This window comes from Rhinopithecus roxellana, chromosome 8 (assembly GCF_007565055.1).
Source record: "Rhinopithecus roxellana isolate Shanxi Qingling chromosome 8, ASM756505v1, whole genome shotgun sequence".
Lineage (NCBI taxonomy): Eukaryota > Metazoa > Chordata > Mammalia > Primates > Cercopithecidae > Rhinopithecus > Rhinopithecus roxellana.
Window position 1 is genome coordinate 95,100,809 of NC_044556.1, and position 24,549 is coordinate 95,125,357.

At 47.1% G+C, this 24,549-nt stretch overlaps 1 protein-coding gene across 3 annotated transcripts in view; it reads left to right on the top strand.

Annotated features, from left to right (window-relative positions):
* Nucleotides 1-24,549, top strand: part of CAPN9 (calpain 9) — a 54,387-nt gene that overhangs the window by 23,291 nt on the left and 6,547 nt on the right. For 2 of the 3 annotated variants that reach the window (XM_010374042.2, XM_010374044.2), the window contains 11 exons: nt 1,674-1,759; nt 4,206-4,283; nt 8,291-8,451; nt 9,465-9,622; nt 9,787-9,995; nt 15,610-15,646; nt 17,157-17,237; nt 19,762-19,819; nt 21,466-21,530; nt 22,029-22,097; nt 22,446-22,524. In XM_010374042.2, coding sequence (XP_010372344.2) covers nt 1,674-1,759; nt 4,206-4,283; nt 8,291-8,451; nt 9,465-9,622; nt 9,787-9,995; nt 15,610-15,646; nt 17,157-17,237; nt 19,762-19,819; nt 21,466-21,530; nt 22,029-22,097; nt 22,446-22,524 — 1,081 coding nt within the window. The remainder of the gene's footprint in view (nt 1-1,673; nt 1,760-4,205; nt 4,284-8,290; nt 8,452-9,464; nt 9,623-9,786; nt 9,996-15,609; nt 15,647-17,156; nt 17,238-19,761; nt 19,820-21,465; nt 21,531-22,028; nt 22,098-22,445; nt 22,525-24,549) is intronic. The other variant, XM_010374043.2, reaches the window with a different exon arrangement.

Consider the following 24,549-nt stretch of genomic DNA (forward strand, 5'->3'; position numbering starts at 1 on the left):
TTGTTCTAGTCAGGTCTTCACAGATGAGATGAGGCCCACCTATACCAGGAAAGGCAATCTGTTTTACTCAATCAACTTAAATCTCGTGTCACCCAGAAGCACCCTTGCAGACACAACCAGAATAACCTTGAAGCAAATATCTGGGCACCCCATGGCCCAGTCAAGTTGACACATAAAATTAATCACCACAAATCCCATTCTCTGTAGCTGTAGCCCAGGTGGAACTGATCCTGAGAACACCCAGACTCCACACAGTTACCACCCTGACTTCGAGGGAGTGGTTGGTTAGGGGGAGAGATCCTTGAGGGGCACAAGGGGAAGAGAAATAAAGAGTAGGATGAAAGAGGAAGACACGAAGCCAAAGGTATCACTCTCCCAGACTCAAGCTCAGCAAAGCCCAGAAGTCTGCCTTGCCCACTCCATACCTCCCCTGGGCCAGTCTCAAGCCCAGCACTCAGAAGGCACAGGTGCCCCTGGTCTTCTGTAGCCACCCACATGTTGAGTGACATCTGCTGAATGTATGGGGAGTAAAGAACATAGAAGGGAGGCCCTGCCCTTCCTCCTCACTGGAGCCAAGGTGTGAGATGCGGTTGGACTCTTTGGGATTCTTTAGAATGTTAGCTATTTGTGTTGGTTCCTTTGTTCTCCTTCCCCATCCATACATGACTTGCAGATCGCTCACTCAAGTGGGCATGTGATTTTCTAGCTTAGATCTTCTACGTATTCCACGTAACAACAGAAACCTCCCATCATCTTGGTTTGCTTGATTTTGCTTCCTCTGCCCCTACAAGGAACTCACCTGCCCTGAGCCTTTCAAATTAAATGAGCCCCTTAAATGGTGAGTCACAAGCCACATCTTGGACTCTGAAGAGTTGATGTTACTTGAATTTTTACACATCCAAAATATAATTTATGCCAAATGCATGAGGATAAAATGTTCTGACTGCTACAGCTTCTGGTTAGTCGATAACTAGAAGTCTTTTACTTTCACTCTCTCTCCTCCAAAACTCTCCTCAAATGCATTGGCCCTTGTCCCTGCTCCCAGGCAGAACCCGAGGGTACACTGGCTCAAGGATGGTTGAGGTAAACAGCAGGAATCCTCATAGATACGTGAAACAAGGAGAATATTGGGTTTAGAAGATGTAAAAGCTGTTTTTGTTTATTGTTGTGTTTAAATTCCCAGCATGTGCTTATTTTCTTATCATTGATCTGTGCCTGGGATGCTAGGATGAAGAAAGGTCAGTAATAGTTCCATGAGTATCTTTGAGGACTACTGTTTACCATTCACTCTACTAGATGTTGCAGACGCCTAAGACTTGGCTCCTGCCTCTAGGGAGATCCCAGTCTAGAAAGAAACCCATCCATGTCTAGATTCACATGGACTAATTTCTTGTTAATTACAATTCCACTTTACTTCCCAGATGTGGCATAAGCATTTTGGTGCCTAATATATTATCTTTGGCAATAGTAGCAATTATTCAATAGGAATTAGAAGGTTCCAAGGGCTGGTTAAGAACTGGCGAATGTTTACATACCTTCAGCAGCGTTTTAGGCAAGAGACTTTCAACAACCAGTCCTGGGTGGAGCTGGTCCACCTGGAGCTCATGGGTGAATGTGGCCAAACCTCCACCATATTTATCATTTCACACTTCCCTCATGCTTTTCTCTTCTAGGTAAACTTCCGAGGCCAGAGAATTGAGCTCGTCCGAGTCCGGAACCCTTGGGGCCAGGTTGAGTGGAACGGGTCGTGGAGCGACAGGTCAGTCACCCTATCCGGCCTCTCTGGCTGGTTCCCGGGGCGTGTGGGGCCAGAGCTGGCTTGTGCAGACATGTGAAGGAGTGACCTGTCTACCACCCTCCCGGGCTCTGACTCAGGGTCCTGTCCCGATTCTGGAGTGGCCCTTCTTCCTCCCCTTTCAGCCCTCAGGCCCACCTTGCATCAGGCTTGATTCTCAAGAAAGACTTACAACAGTACTCTAACTTTCACGAATTGTATTTATGTCAATACATAAGTGTATTACCTCCCATGGTGATGTTTATAACTCAATGTTATAGTGAAAGGCTCTATCTGTAGTTGTGAGTAGCTCCAGTAAGCAGCGTGCATGTGCATGCGCGCCTGTGTGTGTGTGTGTGTGTGTGTGTGTGTATTTAGAGTATGGGAATCCCTGAAATATTACCTACTGTGTAACCATAGGATTCTCTCTGATAGTCACTAACCATGGCAGAGGACCAATAGGCCAGCAGAGAAATAGAAGTGGGACTGAGCGTGGTGGCTCATGCCTATAATCCCAACACATCAGGAAGCCGAGGTAGGAGGATCACTTGAGTATGAGAGGTTGAGGCTGCAGTGAGCTATGATTGCGCCACTGCATTCCAGCCTGGGCAACAGAGTAAGACCCCATCTCTTTAAAAAAAAAAAAAAAGGAAAAAAATAGAGGAAGTGGAATTGGATTTTCATTTATTACAGAGCTGTTAACCAGAGTTTTGGTCTCCCAGTTATCAGGAAAGGTCTGCTGTGTGTGTCCTCACAGCTCCCCCAGCTCTGGTCCCTTGGGAAGCGGCCCAGGTGACTGGGAACCAGAGATGCTTGGGTGGGTGCGTGGCAGGGCCCACCTGAAGCTGTTGCTCCTCCTCTGTTTGTTGGGCTCCTGAAGGCCTTTCTTGCCACACCCATGGCCCCTGAGGTTCTGGGGAAATCTGAAGCTAGTCTAGAACTTGGTTAAAACTGAGTCAGCGTTTGTCTTCAGTCCAGACACAGCTACCAGGTCACCAGGCATGGTGCAGCTGCTGCTCTGTTAGCCAGGCCCCAGTGTGGGTGCAGAGCACACAGGCATGTGCTTTCCAGGCTGTCATCGCCCCCGTGGAAGTTCTCATCCCACCATCCTCTGCTCTGGCCTTGGCTGCCGCCTTCTGAGAACCAAGAAGCATTGGCAGAGATGAGCTGAGGTGGGTTGAGGAGGGAAGAGGTTGGCCTCCCTCTCCTGGCAGAAAAGGAAAGCACAGAGAAATATTGAAACCAAAATTAGTGAGACTACATCTTGTAAGATGTGCAGTGCCCCTCAACTTTGAGATAGTAGCCTATAAAGGGAAAATGGGCCAGTTTCTCCCGTTTTCTGGGACTCACAGAGGTAGAAATAAAGAAAGTGCATTCTGACTGGGAGCCAAGGCTGGAATGAAGTTTGTCTTCCACTCATGCAGCCTCCATGGATGATGCACGGGGCAGGAGCCATCCTGACCCCCTGACTTCACTGTGCTGCTGGTGACATGTGAGTAGGGTTGAAGGCGCCACATGGCCAGCCTGTCAGGCCAATTATCTGGGTGTAAGCCACTTAAGATAATGGCTCCAAAAGCAAATAATGGCTGCCAGTTCCACTCTTCTGATCCTGGCCCGAGCACCTGGAGACAGGTCCCTGCTGATCCTCCCCTTGGATCTTGGGAGTACTCCGCTGATTTTGAGTCGAGATCACAGAATGAGAGGGAGCTGCTACATTGGTTGTAGCACCACAACAGTGGTGACATACTTTGAACTATTTGGAGGTGACTGTGGGGGTCACAGAAAATGCAATGAACTTGGAGTCACAAATCCTGAGTTTGGAGAGTGACAGGCAGCCACTCCCACCCCCACTCTTCCCTGAGTGTGTGTCCATGGGCCTACCTAAGCCCTTTTGTCTGCAGGATGGGCACACATAGCTCACAGAACCCCACCTGGCTTGCTAGTGAGGTCACATACAGAAGGTGCCCAGTACAGACAACATCAAGCATGGGCAAGCGTAAGGCATTATCACCTTTCCAAGTGTCAGCTTATCCACTAAGGAGAGGCCAAGCATTGCTCCAGGTCACATGGCAAGTTGGAGGCCAAGCACGAAAGTCAGTGGACTTGTGGCTTCCAGCTGGGCTCTTCTGCTACCCCGTGGGCATGCAATGCCTTGTGACTGTCCCGAGATAATCTTCCATGTCGGTGGTTCAAATCATCCTCAGGGGTATTTTATCCATCAGCAGCACTTGGAGATGTACTTTCTGGCCAGTCCTCTTATTTGGGGGCCAGTGGCTCACTGGCCACTGCATCCCTGGTACATTTCTGGGACCCAGTGAGTAGTCACTGAGCAGGACTTATTTCCTCCATAACCACACACTGTGGGTTCCACATCAAGGCCGTTGTTGCTCTTCATGACCTCTGCCTGAACACCAATTTTGTTTACTCCTAGTTCTCCGGAGTGGCGTTCTGTTGGTGCAGCTGAGCAGAAGCGTCTGTGTCACACTGCTCTGGATGATGGCGAATTCTGGTACAGTGCTTGTTCCTGTGTTAACTGCAGATATGAGCAAGTCCCATGGCCCAGGGGCGTAAGCAGCACCATGTTTCTCTCTCTCTCTCTCTCTCTTTTTTTTTTTGAGACAGAATTTTGCTCTTATTGCCCAGGCTGGAGTGTAGTGGTGCGATCTCGTCTCACTGCAACCTCCACCTCCGAGGTTCAAGTGATACTCCTGCCTCAGCCTGCCAAGTAGCTGAGAGTACAGGCGTGCGCCACCACACCCAACTTATTTTGTATCTTTGGTAGAGAGGGGGTTTCACCATGTTGGCCAGGCTAGTCTCGAACCCCTGACCTCAGAGAAACCACCCACCTCGACCTTTCAAAATGCTGGAATTACAGGTATGAGCCACCTCCCCCAGCCTTCTCTCTCCGTTTTTGGCAAATCAAATTCATCTGTCTCAGACCCCTCATATAGACCCAGATTAGAGGGAAATTTAATCTCCCTCCTGTCTTGGTGGGGGCTCACCCCAGCTCTCGGTTTGTTGAAGAGTCTTTAGGGGGTTGCTGCAATCCAATAGAGGAAGAGCGTCTGGTCTCCAGCCTGACATACCCCCTTGGCGCTCTGTGTCATCTGGGTTTACACAGTGAATTTGAAGACAGGCAGCTCTGCTGCTCACAGGGTGCATTCCCTCCACACCCACTTTGGTGAGAGGTACCTTTGGCAGCTACCCTGAGAGCATCTAAAGATATTGACCTACGTGGGAAGGAAACGTTTCTACTCTGGACTTTGCCTTGGCCTGAATCTCTTTGTTTAATTGAATATTTGTGTTGGGCCTTCATCTCTAAAATCTTTTTCAGGCTTATTTCTTCCTGTTTGGGATCTAGAAGTTGGCCCTTCTAACCCTGCAAGAAACAATTTCTGGTTTCTGGTTCTATTCCCTTTCACGTGCTCCAACCAGTCAATTCTTGCCTGAACTCATCTCTTCCTTGTAACAGCTTTTAAAATACAACAACACAAAACCATAACTATTCCAGCCTTTTTCATTCTTTTCCCGTAGAACACAGCCTCAGTAGTGATTTGTTCTGCCTTCTGTATTTTTACAGTTGTCTTAGTCTATTTGGGTGGCTATAACAAAATACCACAGACTGGGTGGCTTACAAAGAACAGGAATTTATTTCTCACAGTTCTAGATACCAGGAAGTCCAAGATGATGACATAGGCAGAACCCATGTCTAGGGAGGGCCCTATTTCTGATTTACAGATGGATCCTTCTCACTGTGTCCTCACGCAGTAGAAAGAGGGCAAGGCGGCTCTCTGGGGCCTCTTTTATAATGGCACTAACCCCATCCATGAGGGCTCCATCCTCACAACCTAGTCACCTCCCAAAGGCCCCATCTGCTAACACTTCTACTTTGAGGGTTAGGATTCAACATACAGATTTAGGGAAGGCTACAAACATTCAGTCCATAACAACATGCAACAGATTTACCCAATGTTTTGCAACTGCATAACATAGATATCCCCATTTTCCAGCTCCAACAGTTCCATGTTCCCTCTTGCCAAACTGCTAACATATTTTAGAATTTTGTTATGGTAGTTCCGTAATTCGAGGCACCAAAGACTCAAGGTAACACTAGCTGCAGTAGTGGAATAGGCCCCAGATGTATAAAAGCTCAAACACAGTGAAGTTTTTTTCTCACTCATTGTGACAGTCCAGGGAGGATGTTCGTATTCCATGGGTGACTCTGTTCACACAGTGATTCTGTTGTGTGGCTCTGCCATCTTCTAAGGTCACATGGTCATCTGCATGTAGCCAGAAGAAGAGAAGAATAAAATAAAAAATTGAAGAAGACACTCTCACTTTCTAAAAATCTTGACTCAGAAGTAAATGCATCACTGCTCACACTCTACTCCCAAACAGAAGGAGTGGGGTGCAGTCCCTAGTCCTGTGCTGGTGAATGCCAGCCGTCTCTGTCTCAGGAACCATGAGGGCTTAAGTTCCCCAGATTTGTGGAAAACGTGCAGGGTGCTTGAGAGATTCCCAAGCTGTCAAATTAGAAATTACAGATGAACTTTGAATTTTGAAGTACAGGGGACTTTGACTTAGGGGGTTACAAGAGAGGAACAAAAACTGCAAGAAGAAAGCTGAGTTCTGGAATTAGTATCATCACACTAATCAGTGCATATGAGCAGGAGGTAGAAACTAGAGTTTGAGAGGCTACCTGAGGTCAGGCTAGTGGAAGGAAGGTCTGGTACAGAAGGTGGGAGAAGCCGGGCAGAGGAAACTCAGAAATTCACAGCAGGAGGCTCCGCAAAGAAGAGCGTCCATATGAATGATCCATTGCCCTGACCCTCTTGAAGGAGGTGCCCCGACACCTGGGCTGAGCCTGCCCAAGGTGATGGGTGGTGTTAAATCATCACTCTGTGCATGGAGCCCTTCCTCCTGGAATCCTGACTCTGAAACCCTGTGTAGCCTCTTTCCATCTTTCACCTGCTCTTTCCATCTTTCACCTGCTCCTGCAGCTCTCTTCTCTCGCCTTATGTATGAATTCCCCCTTTCTTCTGAATCATTCACCTTAGCACTCCAACACTATCATTTCTCCTACCTGCAAAGAAAAGAAAGCCTCCCTTGATCCACTCAAGTGACCGACCCAGCTCTCTCCTCTCCTCTATAGCAAAGCCCACCAGTTCCTCTTCTCCCTTACTCTCTCGACTCCACTCAGCTATGAGTGTGTCCCACCATCCCACTGACCCTGATGTTGCCAGAGAGGCCACCGATTCTCACTTTGCTCGACTGGATCATTTTGATCCATCAGGAGCCCTTGATGTACTGGATTGCAGGGGACCACACGCCCTGGTGGTCCTCCTCCTACCTGAGCTCCTTCTGAACATCCTGTCCTGGCCCCCTCTCATCTTCCTAACCTGTTAGCACTGAGGTGTCCCAGGGCCCCATCCATGGTCCCCCTCCTTGCTGTCTATTCTGACTCTTTAGGCGTCTCATCTGGTCTCATGACTTTAAAAACTATCTTTACACTAATTCTCAGGTTTCCATCTTCAACTCCTTTGCTCAGAATAGCAGAGTCACATACTCAACGGTCTACTTAACATCTCCCCTTGAATGTATAATAGACATCTCAGATTCACGTGCCCAAACCTGACCTGAGTTTTTCTCTCAAACTGTCTCACCACAGCCTTCCCCATCTCCATCCTTCCAGTCACTCAAACCAAACATCCTGATTCCTTTCATTCTCTCCTTCCCCACATCCAGTCCATTAGCAAATCCTGTAAGATTTGCCTCAGAATATATCTCAAATCTGGCCACTGTTCCCATCTCCCATGCCACCAGCCTGGACCAAGCCACCCTTGTCTCTCACTTGGACATCAGCACTAACGTCCCAGCTGCATCTCTACTTCCACCTGTGTCCCCAAAGTCTGTTCTCAACACAGCAGCCATGGAGCATGTGACTCCTCCATTTACCACCTTCCAGTGGCTCTCCATCTTCTCAGAGTCAAAGCCAAAATCCCTATATCTACTTGACATACTGTGATCTCTTGATCTTATTCCTTACGGATGCCTTGTGCCTTCCTGGTGTTCCATGAGCACCTCAAGCACCTCTCTGCCTCGGGGCCTTGCTGTCCAGAGGGGTCTGACTAGACCCCCAGAGAGCTGCTCTGCCCAGTACCTGGTAGTTCAGGTCTCCACTCAGAATGTGCCCCATCAGTAAGGCCTTCCCTTACCTCCCTGTTTAAAATAGCATCCCACCCTTACACTCCCAACTTTCAACCCAATTTGATTTTTCTCCGTAGCACTTAACATCTACAATAAATCTATATTTTTACCCCAGTTTTTACCTTTTTAACCTTTACTTTACTTTACTTTAAAAAATTTTTCCATCTCCCCACACTTTGCAGTCCCCCCACTCCTTGTGGACAGGAACAAGATGATTTAATGAATAAGTGAATGATTTAATGAATGAGTGAATGGATGATGCCCTCACCATCGCCCTCCTGTCCATCGTGTCTCTCCACTTTGTTGCAGGATGGCATTTAAGGACTTCAAGGCCCACTTTGACAAAGTGGAGATCTGTAACCTCACTCCCGATGCCCTGGAGGAAGATGCCGTCCATAAATGGGAGGTGACAGTCCATCAGGGAAGTTGGGTTCGCGGCTCCACGGCTGGGGGCTGCCGCAATTTCCTGGGTAAGTAGGCTGTCTGTCACTCTCTCTGCCACTCCCAAGTGTCCATTCCAACCCAGGACACCGGGTTGGATAAGGGCCGGGTCCTCAGAGAAAGCCTGAAACATAGTAAGATTTCAAAAGTGACTGGGAAAAGAAGGCTACAAAGATTTAGTTGGGTAAGAATTGTTTGAGGAAACTCCTTTGTTTTACCACTTAGGTTATTTTCCATTACAAGTAATGGAAAGCATGACTCATGCCAGTTTAGCAGTAGAAAGGATTTATTATCTCACATAATTGAAGAGCTCAGAAGAAAAGTAGGGTGGGCTTCAGGCACAGTTCTATCAGGGCCCTGGTTCCATTTGCTTGTAATTCACTGCTCTGCCCTCTTTTCTGTGTTGACTTCTTTCTCTGTCTGGCTTTCTTTATAATCACAGGAGGGCTAGCAGCAGTCTCCAGGGCTTCCTGAATCCTCATTCACACGAACAGCAAGAGCTCCTGGGGTTATCAAACAAAAGTTCTCAATTTCCCTCTAATTGGAAATTCTTTGAACCAATATTGCCCGGTGAATGCTATGCATTGATTGGCTTTGTCCAGTCTTCAGTGGCAAGAGGGACTGGCAATTCACGCTGGAGCAGTGATCGAGGTCAATCCTACTCAAACTGCCCACCATCAAGTAGATGCCAGGGGACAACCAGAAGTCTACTGCACTCTCCTCTGAAATACTAAGTGGAAAAAAAAAAAAAAAAAGATGGAACAACCTTTAGCAGACTAGACCCAGAAGAATGTCCTTAAAAAGCTGCATAGGAAATGGTTGAAGAGAAGGTGGATATGAAAGAGAGGATACTTTGCATTCTCGTTGGGGATTATCAAAAGTAGGGTAGGAGGGCTTATTGAACAGGGAGAGAAGGTATTACTTTCTCATGTTTGGTAGGATATATAATGAGAGCGGATAGGTGTGTGTGAGTGTGCGTGTGTGTGGTCTTTGGGGGGGTTTTTTAAGAAAGGGAGAATAATCTACCTCTCCCAAATGACAGATACCTTTTGGACCAATCCACAAATAAAATTGTCTCTGACTGAGAAAGATGAGGGGCAGGAGGAGTGTAGTTTCCTTGTAGCCCTGATGCAGAAAGATAGAAGGAAACTCAAGAGATTTGGTGCCAATGTGCTGACAATCGGCTATGCCATTTACGAGGTAGGTGGGAAACACATTGCTGTTTCAGAGTTCTCCATCTGAGTACTAAATTCACAGCTCCTCCTCGGTTTCACACCTGAGACTCAACCAAGAGTCCAGGAACGGTGTCCAAAAAGCCAAGAGGAACTTCCCTAGGAAACCCTTCCCTTTCTTGCCCATTGCAGTGCCCTGACAAAGACGAACACCTGAACAAAGACTTCTTCAGATACCACACTTCTCGGGCCAGAAGCAAGACGTTCATCAACCTGAGAGAAGTCTCCGACCGGTTCAAGCTACCCCCTGGGGAGTATATCCTGATTCCCAGCACTTTTGAGCCCCACCAGGAAGCTGATTTCTGTCTGAGAATCTTTTCAGAGAAAAAAGCCATTACCCGGTGAGTCAGAGGAACAGCTTCCAGAATCCCACTTCTTTTAGTAGTTTATTCACACAGAAGTCATCCAGGAACTGCTGGAGCCAAGACTCCATTCTTCCATTTTCCATGTGTACCTGAGAAACAAGGCAGGACAGTTTCTTTCTTTTCTATTATTTATTATTAATTTTTTTTAGATGAAGTTTCACTCTTGTTACCCAGGCTGTAGTGCAATGGTGCGATCTCAGCTCACTGCAACCTCCGCCTACCAGGTTCAAGCAATTCTCCTGCCTCAGTCTCCAGAGTAGCTGGGATTACAGGCACCCGCCACCACACCCGGCTAATTTTTTTTGTATTTTTAGTAGAGACGGGGTTTCACCATGTTGGCAAGGCTGGTCTCAAACTCCTGACCTCAGATGATCCACTTGTCTCGGCCTCCCAAAGTGCTGGGATTGCAGGAGTGAGCCACCATGCCAGGCTGCAGGACACTTTGTTAACTCATCTGCAAGGCAAGGCACATATTCCTTCTAGCTCTGCTCCTCCCTCCCTCAAGCAAACCATTGAAAAGTTGCTTTTTTCTACTGGTCCCAGAGTCATGCTCACGAGACACTCTTGGGTGGAGCCCTTCATTTTTCAGACCCTATTACCAAGAAGCTTCTGGGGTAAGAGCCCCATGCAGGGATGCTAGACATTTCTGGGCATGATGAAGGCGGTGGCTATTGCAAATTTCAAGAATGACATGTTCTTTCACCTCCAATTGAAATAAATGTTGGCAAATCTGCCTCTCATTTTACATACCCAGTATTCCACCACATCTTCTTCACAGTGTCTTAGCGAAATTATTTTATATCGGTTACTTCTGTGGAAAATGTTTCCCTTTACTGCCCATTCACCATGGGTTGCTCTGTGGCACAGGGGGAAAAATGGTTCAAGACAGAGGAATCCATTTCTTTTCCCAATGATGATATTCTAAAGATTACAGAGAATGCTAAAATCTGCTAATTCTGTATTTAAGCTAGATAAGTCTCCAAAAAAAGTCAATCTACACAGAGTTAACAAGAGAGACAGCTGTGAATACATGACTCACTCTAGTTTCATCTTTCGTTTAGTGAGATAGAATTAGATTGGTGGCATGCATTGAGAAGACTCAATTATGAAGTCTGGTGGGGTTTCTCAAGCTGATTACAAAAGGCATGGTTCTTTCTCTTGGCTAAATAGATGCTGAAAAGTCTTAAATTTTTTTTTTTTTTTTTTTTGAAACGAAGTCTCGCTCTGTCGCCCAGGCTGGAGTGCAGTGGCCGGATCTCAGCTCACTGCAAGCTCTGCCTCCCGGGTTTACGCCATTCTCCTGCCTCAGCCTCACGAGTAGCTGGGACTACAGGCACCCGCCACCTCGCCCAGCTAGTTTTTTGTATTTTTTTAGTAGAGATGGGGTTTCTTCATGTTAGCCAGGATGGTCTCGATCTCCTGACCTCATGATCTGCCGGTCTCGGCCTCGCAAAGTGCTGGGATTACAGGCTTGAGCCACCGTGCCCGGCCGAAAAGTCTTAAATTTTTAAACACTCTACCGGATAATTTTTCTCCAGCCTTCTCCCAGATACTAGTACAAGGTGGGGATGAATATCCTAGTATCTGTTCACACAAAAGTACCCTGTATGAGATCCATGCAGATTGACATCTCTTATGGGTGGCAAGAACAAGAGAGACCCAAGTTATGCCAATGCCATGCCTCTTGTTCTCTATCCCATTAGTGGGGTGAGCTCAGAGTCACTGGCATGCATAAGGTGACTTGTACACGGCAAAAAACCTCCATACTTAATCTTGCTCTGAATAAGATACTTTAGTCTGCTATGATACTGAGTATAAGAATCAGCTCTGTAGCTTGGTAACAAAAATCCACACTGAGCTCTGTGTGCATTAGTTTAGCTCTCAGACAGGTTCCTGATTAAACAAACAAAAGTTCTGAAAGGGTTATGTCATGTATGCCCAGGGGATGAAGAGGAAAGGGAGGACTACCCTCATTCAATGTTAGTATTTATTCGTATTCCCTTTGATTTTGATTTTGTATCAGTTTTTCTTTGAGAGTGCTTCAAGTTTTAATCTATAAGACTGTATTCCTCCAAATGTTTTTAGCATCATCAAAAGCTGAAGGCTGCTCCTCCTGTTAATATTACTACTATCCAAATACTACAAGTTCCCCTAAATATGTGAATAGTAAAAAAACATGATTGCATCATTTTTCCTCTTTTTCCCTAACATAAGCACAGAGACACCCATCCCTCCCCAACCTCACCAGTGGAATCAGGAATTTACATCTATGAGGAGAGGCAGGAGTTAGGGATGCAGCTTCAAAAGGTGGTCTTTAGGCTGGGCATGGTGACTCATGCCTGTAATCCTAGCACTGTGGGAGGCCAAGGCAGGAGGATCACCTGAGGTCAGGAGTTTGAGACCAGCCTGGCCAACGTGGAGACACCCTATATCTACTAAAAATACAAAATTAGCTGGGCATGGTGGCACATGCCTGTAATCCCAGCTACTTGGGAGGCTGAGGCAAGAGAATCACTTAAAACCCAGGAGGCAGAGGTTGCAGTGAGCCGAGATTGTGCCATTTTACTCCTACCTGGGCCACAGAGTGAGACTCCGTCTCAGAAAAAAAACAAAACAAAAAAGGTGGTCATTTTGGTTCTGATTCAACTTTGTAATCTTTTAAAATGCACCCCCTCCCCAATGCCTATCACTCAATAGGCTGAATGGTCTCCAACAGATATGCATCCTCCTTGAAGATGCAGAGTTCATGGAGAGTGAATGTGTAATGCAACTGAACTGTTTATGGGTCATTGGAGGTGCTACTATTCTACAAAACACTTTATCCCTTGCCTTTGTTAAAGTTCATCAAAGAAATAGGGAGTGACTGCTGGCTTAACTTCTTCTAGTTCCATAAACCCAGAATTCACAAGTTCTTAGTGATAGCTGATATAGTTTGAATATGTGTCCCCATCAAATCTGAAGTTGAATTGTAATCCCCAATGTTGGAGGTGGTGCCTGGTGGGAGATGTTTGGGTCGTGGGGGCAGATCCCTCATGACTTGGTGCTATCCTCGTGATACTGAGTAAATGCTTGTGAGATGTGGTTGCTAGTATGTGGTACTTGCCCCACCCCTGCTCCTGCTTTTGCCGTGTGACATGACTCTTCCCCCTTCTGCCTTGATTGTAAGCTTCCTAGGCCTCCCTAGAAATCAAAGAGTCAGGTTAACTTCTAGGGAATATACCATGCTTCCTTGTAAAGCCTGCAGAATTGTGAGCCAATTGAACTTCTTTTCTTTGTAAATTACTCAGTCTTAGGTATTTCTTTATAGCAGTACAAGAACAGCCTAATACAGAAGATTGGTACAGAGGAGTGGGGCATTGTTAAAAAGATAACTGAAAATGTGGAAGTGACTTTGGAACTAGATAACAGGCAGAGGTTGGAAGAGTTTGAAGGCCTCAGAAGAAGACAGGAAGATGAGGAAAAGTTTGGAACTTCTTAGAGGCTGGTTACATAGTTATGGCGAAACTGTTGATAGTGATATTAATAGTGAAGTTCAGGCTGCCAAGGTCCCAGATGGAAATGAGGAACTTATTGGGAACTGAAGCAAAGGTTATGTGTGTTATGCCTTAGCAAACAACTTGGCTGAATTGTGTCCATGCCCTAGGGATCTGTGGAAGTTTGAACTTCCTAGTGATGATTTAGAGTATCCGGAAGAAGAAATTTCAAAGCAGCAAAGCATTCAGGATGTGACCTGGCTGCTTCTAACAACCTATACTCAGATGTGGGAGCAAAGATATGACTTAAAGTTGGAATATATATATTTAAAAGGGAAGTGGAGCATAAAAGTTGGGAAAATTTGCAGCCTGGCTATATAGCAGAGAAAGAAAAAAGCTTTTTCGAGAGAGGAATTCAAGCAGGCTGTGGAACAACCACTTGCTAGAAATATTTACATAACAAAAAAGGAACCAAGTGCTGTAACCAAGACAATGGAAAAAGGCCTCAAAGGCATTTTAGCGACCTTTGCAGCAGCAGTCCCTCCCATCGCAGGCCAAGGAAAAAAATGGCTTCATGGGCCAGGCCTAGGGCCGCACTGCCCTATGCAGCCTCAGGACACTGTTACCTGCATCCCAGCTGCTCCAGCTCTAGTCTCTGCTCAAAGGCACCAGATACAGTTTGGGGTACTGCTTCAGAGGGTGCAAGGTGCAAGCCATAAGCCTTGGCAGCTTCCATATGGTGTTAAGCCTGCAGGCACACAGAGTGCAAGACTGAATGAGGCTTAGCAGCCTCCACCTAGATTTCAGAGGATGTATGGAAAAGCCTGGATGCCCAGGCAAAAGCCTGCTGCAGGGACAGAACCCTCACAGAGGACTTCTACTAGGGCAATGCAGATGGGAAAATGTGAGATTTGAGGCCTCGCACAGAGTCCCCACTGGGGTACTGCTTAGCAGAACTCTGGGAAGGTGGCCATCATTCTCCAGACCCAAGAATGGTGGATCCACTGGCAGCTTGCACCTTGAGCCTGGAAAAGCTACAGGCACTCAACAACCCATGACAGCAGCCAAAGTCACGGGGACAGAGCTCTCCAAGGCCTTGGGATCCCACTCTTTGTACCAGTGTTCCTTGGATGTGGGACATGGAGTCAAAGGAGATCATTTTGGAGCTTTAATATTTAATGACTGCCCTGCGGGGTTTCAAACTTGCATGGGGCCTGTAGCCCCTTTCTTTTGGCCTTTTGGAAGGGGAATGTTTACCCAGTGCCTATACTCCCATTGTATTTTGGAAGTATAAAATGGAATTTGTATATCTTGGAACTTGATTTTGATTTGACAGGCTCATAGGCAATGGGACTTGCCTTATCTCAGGTGAGACTTTGGACTTCGGACTTTTGAGTTAATGCTGGAATGACTTAAGACTTTGGGGGATTATTGGGAAGGCATGATTATATTTTGCAGTGTGAGAAGGACATGAGATTTGAGGGGCCATGGCAGAATGATACAGTTTGAATATGTGTCCCCACCAGATCTGATGTTGAATTGTAATCCCCAGTGTTGGAGGTGGGGCTTGATGGGAGGTGTTTGGGTCATGGGGGCAGATCTCTCCTGGCTTGGTGCTGTCTTCACAATAGTGAGTTTGCATGAGATCTGGTTGTTTAAGGGAGTGAGGCAACTCCCCCACCCCACCCTGCTCCTGCTTTTTCCATGTGACTGGCCTGCTTCCCCTTCACCTTCTGTGATAATTGTAAGTTTCCTGAGACCTCCTGAGAAGCAGAGCAGATGCCAGCACTGTGCTTCATGTAAAGCCTGCAGAACCGTGAGCCAATCAAATCTCTTTTCTTTATAAATTACCTAGTCTCTGTTATTTCTTTATAGCCATGCAAGAATGGCCTAACACAATGGCTGTCCCTCTTATTTGCATTCTGAGCAAGGGCTGAATGACTAAGGGTGGGGGTGTCAATGTGTGGGGTCTGCAAACTCTGTGAAATGTAAACAGCACTGAACAATAAGGGATTCAATGGGACAGAACCTTCCAACAGCTCTGGGCTCTTCAGCTCTGCAGATCCCAATGAGAAGTTAATCCACAATTGAGGCTGTGTGTTTTTCTGCCCATACAGGGATATGGATGGAAATGTAGACATTGACCTTCCTGAGGTGAGTCTTCTGATGTTGCTATGGAGTGTAGGATTCAGGTGATGGTTCTGGAAACCTTCCTTCTAATCACAGAGTCATGTAAAACTCTGCGGTTCAGGCAATGGTTATGTGCGATCAAGTAAGCATCTATGATTCTAACCTCCTGTAGACCAAGATGTATGTCTTCTAGTCTGTGCTCCTCTAGTACACAAGGACCTGGCATGGAAGTGAGGTGGGTGCTTGGTATAAAGTTGTGTTCAATGTCATCTTCCTCTGCGCTACTGTCAACTGAAATAACAAACACGGAGACACTCTCTAAAAGAAAAGCTATTTATTTGGGGATAAAGCACTGCAATGGGCATATGCATACCACAGTAAACTATGCACATATTTGGGGAGGTAAAAGAGGACAAAGGTTTTTAAAGAAAAAAATGAGAAGGATTACATAATTGTTTTGAAATAATTATCCTTGGCTACAAAGATCAATAACAAAGGTGAGGCCAGGCTGATGTTGGACAGGCAGTTGCTACGCAGAGGTAGAAGTATTTTTGTGTATGGTTGCAAGGGCCTCTGTGAAAGGTTGTGGTTTTTGCAGCCTCTTGTGATACTTTTGTTATCAGGCAAATAAGCATGAGGACCTTCTGGCCTTCCTGAGCTCTACTTGTCAGGGTTTTCTTAACATTAGTAACTTCATTTTGATTTAATAACTTTCACACTACCAACTCCACCTGAGAGGAAGTTGCCACTTCTGAAGGGGGTAGACTATCTTTTAATTGTATTTTAAGAAAACTAATCAGTGAAAAGAAAACCAGAGAGGCAGGGAGATGTTTTTTACTGTGGACTCAGGGGAACACATTACTTCTCCTCTACATTATGTGTATGTGGAGGGGGAGACCTGGGGGTGGTTTTACCCTCGTCCAAGGGCTGGAGGACTCTCCAGAGGCCTTGAGATGCTATAGCTGGAAACAGTCTGACATGTCCAGGGGAAGCAGAGATCTGCTTTTAGGAGGGAATTTGCTTCTCCATGCTGGGGCACAGCTTATTAATGGTGCTAAAAAACCAAAGAAACCAAAAACCACCCAAAACATTTACTGAGCGCTTTCTATATACCAAACCCAGAGCTCAGTGCTAGAAACAGACTCTTGCCTTCAACGATTTCACCAGCTATCAAAACAGATGATGAAGTGAGTCATTGCAGTCCAGGGTGGTAAAAGGTAAGCTAGAGGAAGTGCAGGAAGCATGAAAATCCAGTGGCCAGGACCTAACTGAGGCAGGGGTCAGGGTTCTTTGGCCTCCTCATCTGTAAGGCAAAAGGGCTCCACAGGTCCAACTAATAGAGTCCTTGTAGTCTCACCTTCTAAAGAGCCTTCATGAGAAAATGTTCCTCATGCTACAGGACGCAGCTCATGCACACCGCATCAGGAGGGTGACATGGGGCTGGGCACAGAGTGTCCTGGCTTCTTTCTTGCTATTTTTGTCATGTTTCCTTTTTGTGGATCATTTTGTGCAAGTTTCTTCGGCTGTTTTTTAGCCCCCAAAGCCAACTCCGCCTGACCAGGAGACAGAGGAGGAGCAGCGGTTTCGAGCTCTGTTTGAACAAGTCGCTGGTGAGGTAGGACACGCCCCGCTTCCATCTCCCCACCGGGCTGAGGGCCTGGGCCTGGCTTTCCAGCAAAGGGTTGCAGTCGTGGGGTTGGTCAGCAACATTGTCCCGAGGCATGATGGAGCTTGTTGCAAAGACCAGCACTGATCATGGAAGGCCAAAGACCACCCTGTTTACAACATCTCTTACTTACACAGTCTGCAGCTGTGGATGGGGCCAGTGAGCCCAAAGGAGCTCAGAATGGACCCAGACACTTTGTTTTTTAGTTCTGTTTTGTTTTAGACAGGGTATCACTCTGTTGTCCTGGCTGGAGTGCAGTGGTATAAGCCTAGCTCACTGCAGCCTTAAACTCATGGGCTCAAGAGATCCTATCGCCTCAGCTTCCTGAGTAGCCGGGACTATAGGCACATGCCATCATGCTTGGCTAATTAAAAAAAAAAAAAATTAAAGAGTCTTACTATGTCACTCAGGCTGGTCTCAAACTCCTAGGCTCAAGCAATCCTCCAGCCTCAGCCTCTCAAAGTGCTGGGATTACAGGCATGAGTTACCACGCCGGGCCCCAGGTGCTTTCTTTGGGAGGCTAGAGCAAGGCTTGAAGAGGTGGCTCCTTTGAACTCTGCCTGAAAATCACTGCCATTAGAATACTTTGTCTGCTGTAGTAAAGGGGATCATGTTCAAGGAGGTCCCTATTCAATTGCAACTTCCTGTCTCCCACCCTATCCCAGTCCTTTCCACTATTCAGCTTCTTTTTTGGAGAACCTGGATGGAGCCTCACACAGATCCAGGCTCTTCCTCTACCTGCTAGGCATGGGGGAGGGAAGTCTTTCTAGAAACTGCCCCACAGGTGCTCCCTTGGAGCCATAAATAAAATGAGCTGATGAACTAATTCATGTCAAGATGCTAATGACTCTATTAGTTTCCTGTGTTTCACTCAACTGGGGTTCCTGAATTATGAAAGGGGTCACCTGGAGTGGTGATATCTAAACCTAGGGGCTGTCTAATGGTAGTATATTAGGCACTGCAATAAATAGGCAAGGCAGGGAGATTAGGGGACCACAGCATGGGATGGAGAAAAGGGGGGCTCATGTGACTGCTTAAAGTACAGCAGGAAGGTGGCTGAGCGCAGCCCTGGGTGGGACAGAGCGTGGTGAGGGGGGAAGGCAGTAGTGACCTCCCTGCTCCAGGCGCCATCTGGAGCATGCTGGGTCAGACCCCACATGACAGGCTCAGAGGAGTGAATGCGGGAGGGACAGGAGTTGTGAGATGGAGATCCAGGGTTTGCGAGGGAAGCGGGGAATGCTGCAGGAGTTTCAGTCGACCTTGATTAACAACCAGAAAAGTACCTCTAGAGTTCAGCCCTCCTCGACTCATGTCCTGCTTTTCTTCCAAGTAGTTGGATGACTTGGGCACGTGGCTCCATTTCTCTTTCTTCCTCTTTCAGTGGAGGCCTGGCTGGTGCAGTGCTTTCTTACCAACACCAAACATCCCAAACCCCCATTCCCCAGGCCCAGAGGCTTCAGGGCGAACATGTGTTAGAAGCACCCTGCAGGATTCCACACGGCTAGTGCAAAACCCTGACCAAAATGAGGTCTATGTCAGTGCTACTCAAACATGCATGTGTATAAAGTGACCTGGGCATCCTGGGAAAAAAACACAGATTCCTCATCAATAGGTCAAGAGCAGCCTGGGCAACATAGGGAGAGCCCGTTTCTGCAAAAATAATCAGCCCAGCATGGTGGTGCCTGCCTATAATCCCAGCTACTTGGGAGGCTGAGGTAGGAGGATTGCTTGAGCATGGGAAATTGAGACTGCAGTCAGCTGTGGTCACAGCACTGTACTCCAGTCTGGATGACTGAGCAAGACCCTGTATCAAAAAAAAAAAAAAAAAAAAAAAGGCTGAGACTCTCCATTTCTAACCAGCTTCCGGGGTGGGGGCTGCAGAGATTTCCTGGAGCACCTTAGATCCATGATTCTGAAATTCACCCTTATTCTTAATTCTAAATCATTCACCCTTATTCTTAATTCTAAATCAACCCCTAGATCTTAAAAATAGGACCATATTCCCAGGTCCTCTGATTTCAAGGGTCCCTGGGGTAAGCCCCAGATGCGGGACAGTTTTAAAGCTCTCCAGGCGGTTCTACGGTGCAGAGGAAGACTCAGTCTGGTTTTCCCAAACTACCTCTGACATAGGAACCATCTGAGGAGCTTAGGACAATTCTAGGAGTGGTTCTGACCCTCAGGGAAGTTGGGAAACCACTGCCTTGCCCTGCCCAGCTTTCCATGCGCTTTCCTGGATTGAGACGTCTCTCAAGTTAGGCTCTCTCCTAGTTGGGCTGGCATGTCCCTAAAACATGTGACATATGAGACATGTAGTTGCAGCCACACAGGAGATAGGTACATCTGCCCAGAGCAGGGTCCTGAAGGCTGGTCTGTCACTTGAGCCAAATCAAGCTCAGAACTGATTTAAAACAAAAAAAAAACTAAAAAAGAAGGTGCCAAGGGCTATAACAAGCAATTGTCTCCACTTCAACAGGACATGGAGGTGACAGCAGAGGAACTTGAGTATGTTTTAAATGCTGTGCTGCAAAAGAGTAAGTGCTGCCCACATTGGGGTCCCAGGGCGCCTATGGAGGGACCAGCAACCACACTGCCTGGGTCCCCCCCCAACTCCCCAGGCTCCCTGCTCTCCCAGCCAACTTTTAAAAGAGCTTTGTTTCCTGATTCCAAAAATGATGCAGGTTTATAGTAGAAAATTCTTAAAAATGCAGAAAAGCCTAATGACAAAGATAATCACAAATGATCTCGCCACCATAAATAACCACTCTTAACACATGTGTATCTGCATGTATGTACATATGTGCCACATGCGTAGACATATAATGTTAGAACGTTTCATCACTCCAACAAGAAACCCTTTACCCATTAACAGTGTTAACCCTGTACCCATTTCCCCCAGCCCCAGGCAACCACTCAGCTACTTTCTTTCTCTATAGATTCGATTTACATATTCTGAATATTTCATATAAAAGGAATCATAGGCTGAGAGCGGTGGCTCACACCTGTAATCCCAACACTTTGGGAGGCCGAGACAGGCGGATAACCTGAGGCCAGGAGTTCAAGACCAGCCTGGTCAACATGATGAAACCCCGTCTCTACTAAAAATACAAAAAAAAAAAAAAAAAAAAAAAGCCAGGCGTGATGGCGGGCACCTGTAATCCCAGCTACTTGGGAGACTGTGGCAGGAAAATTGCTTAAACCTGGGAGGTAGAGGTTGCAGTGAACCAAGATCGTGCCATTGCACTCCAGGCTGGGCAACAGAGCCATACTCTGTCTCAGGGGGAAAAAAATGAATCATACAATATGTGGTCCTTTCTGACTGACTTTTTTCACATGGCATGATGTTTTCAAAGTCCACCCATGTATCAATGCCTCATTCCTTCTTACAGCCAAATAATATCCCATCGTATGGATGGGCCCCGTTCTGTTTATTCATTCATCTATTGGTGGCCATGTGGGTTGTTGCCAGTTTTTGGTCATTATGAATAATGCAACTGTAAACATTCCTGTACAAGTTTTTTGGGTGGGCATATGTTTTCACTTCTCTTGGGTATATAGTAATGAGGATGGTTCCATCACCATGCCACAGTCTATGGTTACATGGTGGCGTAACTATCCTCTTAACTATACGTTTAGTTAAGAGGATTGTTCAATTCTGTGTTTAATGTTTTTAAAAACTATCCAAGTGTTTTCTAAAGTGACTATTTCACATTTTCACCAGCAGTAGTATGAGAGTACAAATTTCTCCAAAAAATTTAAATCTGCCATTAAATAGGCTGCAAAAACATGATTCCTAAGGATTGTATAATACTCCATTACATAGACATAGCCTAAAGTATTGACCATGCCTTTCTATTGGTCATTATTTCACTTCCAAATTTTTGCCACTATAAATAATGTGATGACAAAAATCTTCATATGTAATTCTTTGCTAGGGATTCTTAGAACTAGAATAAATGGATGAAGGCGTATTCCCACTTTTATTGCTTTTTTCACATTTTTCCAATTTTCCTTCTGAAAGGTCATGTTAACTTCTACTCCCACCAGCATCATAAGACAGTAGCCACATCACAGCCCCCAGCAGCCCTGGATTTAGCCACATTATTGGGCTTTCAGCAGATGGGTACATAGGTTTATCTTATTGGAGTCAACCAAATTCAGCTTTCATGTGCAATTTCAGAAAAGGACATCAAATTCAAGAAGCTAAGCCTGATCTCCTGTAAAAACATCATTTCCCTGATGGACGTATCCTTCCAAATATTTGAGCAGAAATAGACATGGATCCCGGGCTTTAAGCACAGTAGAGTAATCTTCAATAGTTCAGACTTTCCAAGAACATGACATCGTTAGCCAGCAGAATAGTCTTCTTCGCAGAAAATAACCCAAAGCTGGGGGACCCCGAAGCTGAAATTGGATCAGAATCAAGATGCACAAGTCTGCCCAGGGGCAGGGGTGGGAAGCTTTTGAAGGAACGTGGGGGTCTTCTTGCCACTTTGGGATCCCGTCTAAGGGAACGAAATTCTGTTTTTGTGAACTTTTTGGGAGCATCCCCATCCCACCTCTGCCGTTTCCCCTCTTCAGAGATTTGTGGTTTAACCATTAAAACCACTTCCCCAGGGCCCCAAACCTGTGTCACTCAGGCCAGCCCATCAGCCCTCCCCATCTGCAGTCCTAGAGCTGAGGTCCCACGAGGAGCCTCAGGCTGAAACGCTACTCACGTCTCCCTTAACCCACACGGCACAGACCAGCGGCAATGGGAAGCTGGAGTTTGATGAATTCAAAGTGTTCTGGGACAAGCTGAAGCAGTGGATTGTATGTAACCTGGAGCAGGGCTTGGCCTCTGGGGGAACCTGTGCGCCTAGGGCAGAGGGGATTTAAAAAGGTGCAGCAGGCTGCAGGCTAGGGGAGTTGTATTCAGACAGGGGAGAAGGGAAAACAGCATCATGCTATTCCGATGCTTATGGGAGTACCACCGTGCTTCCACCCAAGATGGAAAGGAAGACAAAAGGGAGACTGACTTTTTTTGGAAGGCCCAGTCCAACCGTGGCCTCTGCGGCCCCTGGAGGGTAGCTCCCCCGGACTGGCTGTCACCCACTTACTGCCATTGGCAATGCCTTTCAGGTGCGCTCCTTCTCAATGCCTCTGCTCTCCACCCTTTAGGACCTTTTCCTTCGGTTTGATGCCGACAAGTCCGGCACTATATCTACCTATGAACTGCGGACTGCACTGAAAGCTACAGGTAAAGAAAAGACTGGAATGCAGGTGGCTGACTTCATGCCAGGTACTGCCCATGGGCAACCTGAGCAGATGGCAGGTCTTCTCTCTGCTGCCCAGGAGGTGGGCCTCTGAGCCCAGTTGGTGCTTCTTAAGGCCACGGCCCTTGGAGTGGCAGCACCAGGGTTCAGACCCAAGACTCACTTGCTGACACCAGGGCCCTCATTTTAAACCACTGTGAACACTGGTAGAAACTTTTTAAATGTGTCTGCTAAAACTGAACTTGGCCTGCCCTCTGGAGGCCTCATAGCCTCTGACCATGTTTTCTGGCCCAGTACTTAACACATGGCTGTTTGGTGGCAAGCTGTAGTGATTGCAAACTTCTCATTTCTGCTCTCAGATGGTTGTTACCGTGGATGAGACAGAGCATGCAGCGCCCATGGTTTGTGGGCTGCACGCCCCTCTGCCACCTGTGGCCCTGTCCTGGGCTTTATCAGCAGCAAACTCTGAATCCAAACTGGATGACTGCATCATAGTTTACACCCTGCTCCCCTTCCCGAAGGCTGGGCTCCAGGTGGCGTTTCCCACCCTTGTCTGGGGGTTGGATGGCCGTCGGCCTCTCTGTGGTCCCATGTTCTGCACACACAACCGTAGTTTCCGTGGGAGCTCTGCAGACCTCCCGCCCACTAGGCCGCCTGTGCTTCTCACCAAGCACACCTCACAGACAGGGGCCTCCTGAACCTTTTAAAGTGTGTTCCCTCCCAGGGAAAACAAAATCTGGAAACAAGTCCAGGCTCAGGCCTGATAAAAAGGATGAAGTATACACAGCCAGGACCATCTCGGGTCCTATGTGAGGGAGAATAAAATCAGATGATTTACAAATGAGCAAAGTGCCAGGCTGAGAAGGGTGCCTGATTTTCTTAGGAGATGGTGACTCTGTTTCCAGGGTAGGGGGAGGAACTGAGCAGGGGACAAAGGGAGCGCTCAGAGAGGAGGGGCATGGCTGTGTCTTTCCTACCCTGACGTGGCGTAGGAAGGATCGCCCCTCATCCCCCTCCTCTAGCCCCAAACACCAGGATTCTGGCCAAGGCCGGCAGCCAGCACTGCCGTGCAGGCTCCAGAGACTCTGTGCTCTGCTCTTGACCTGCCTGCTCCTCCGCCGAAATTACAAAGAACCAGAAAGAGCCTGGGTGGATTTCTGAACAATCCTGTGAACACCTCCTAGAAAGCGAACATGTAGACCAAAACGAAAGGGGGAAAGAAATCACCTCTAAGGGCAATGATGAGAAATCAAAGCACTGACCAGGTGCGGTGGCTCACGCCTGTAATCCTAGCACTCTGGGAGGCCGAGGCGGGTGGATCACGAGGTCAGGAGTTTGAGACCAGCCTGTCCAACATGGTGAAATCCTGTCTCTACTAAAAATACAAAAATTAGCCTGGGTATGGTGGCAGGCGCCTGTAGTCCCAGCTACTCAGGAGACTGAGGCAGGAGAATCGCTTGAAATTGGAAGGCGGAAGTTGCAGAGAGCCGAGATCATGCCACTGCACTCCGGCCTGGGAAACAAGAGCAAAATTCCATCTCAAAAAAAAAAAAAAAAAAAAAATAGAAGCACTAAATATCGGATCTAGAAAGAACTTCACTTTGTCTAAACCCCTCACTTGACAATGAGGAAACCAAAGCCCAGAGAACTGAACCCATATGCCATGGCTGGAGCAGTGCCAGGGCTCAGATCCAGGCCTCCTGGCTGTAGCCTGGCGTTCCTCCTCCATCGTGGGTGTGTAGGAATGGGCCCCTGGCACAGTGTCATTCACCGTGGGCAGCAGCATCCCCTCTGAGAAACGTTCTAGAGCCACAGCTGGAAGTGACCTGAGACATAGAACACGAGGGGAGGCTGGTGTAGGAATGGGTGTGGGGCTCAGACACCACCAGTGTTAAGTTCCCCCAAACCAAGCTTCCTGTAAAGTCAGCGAGACCCTATGGGGGACATGGGTGTCAAAACTAAGATCATGAACTCACTAAAGTCGGAAGCCATTAAACACAGAAAGCATG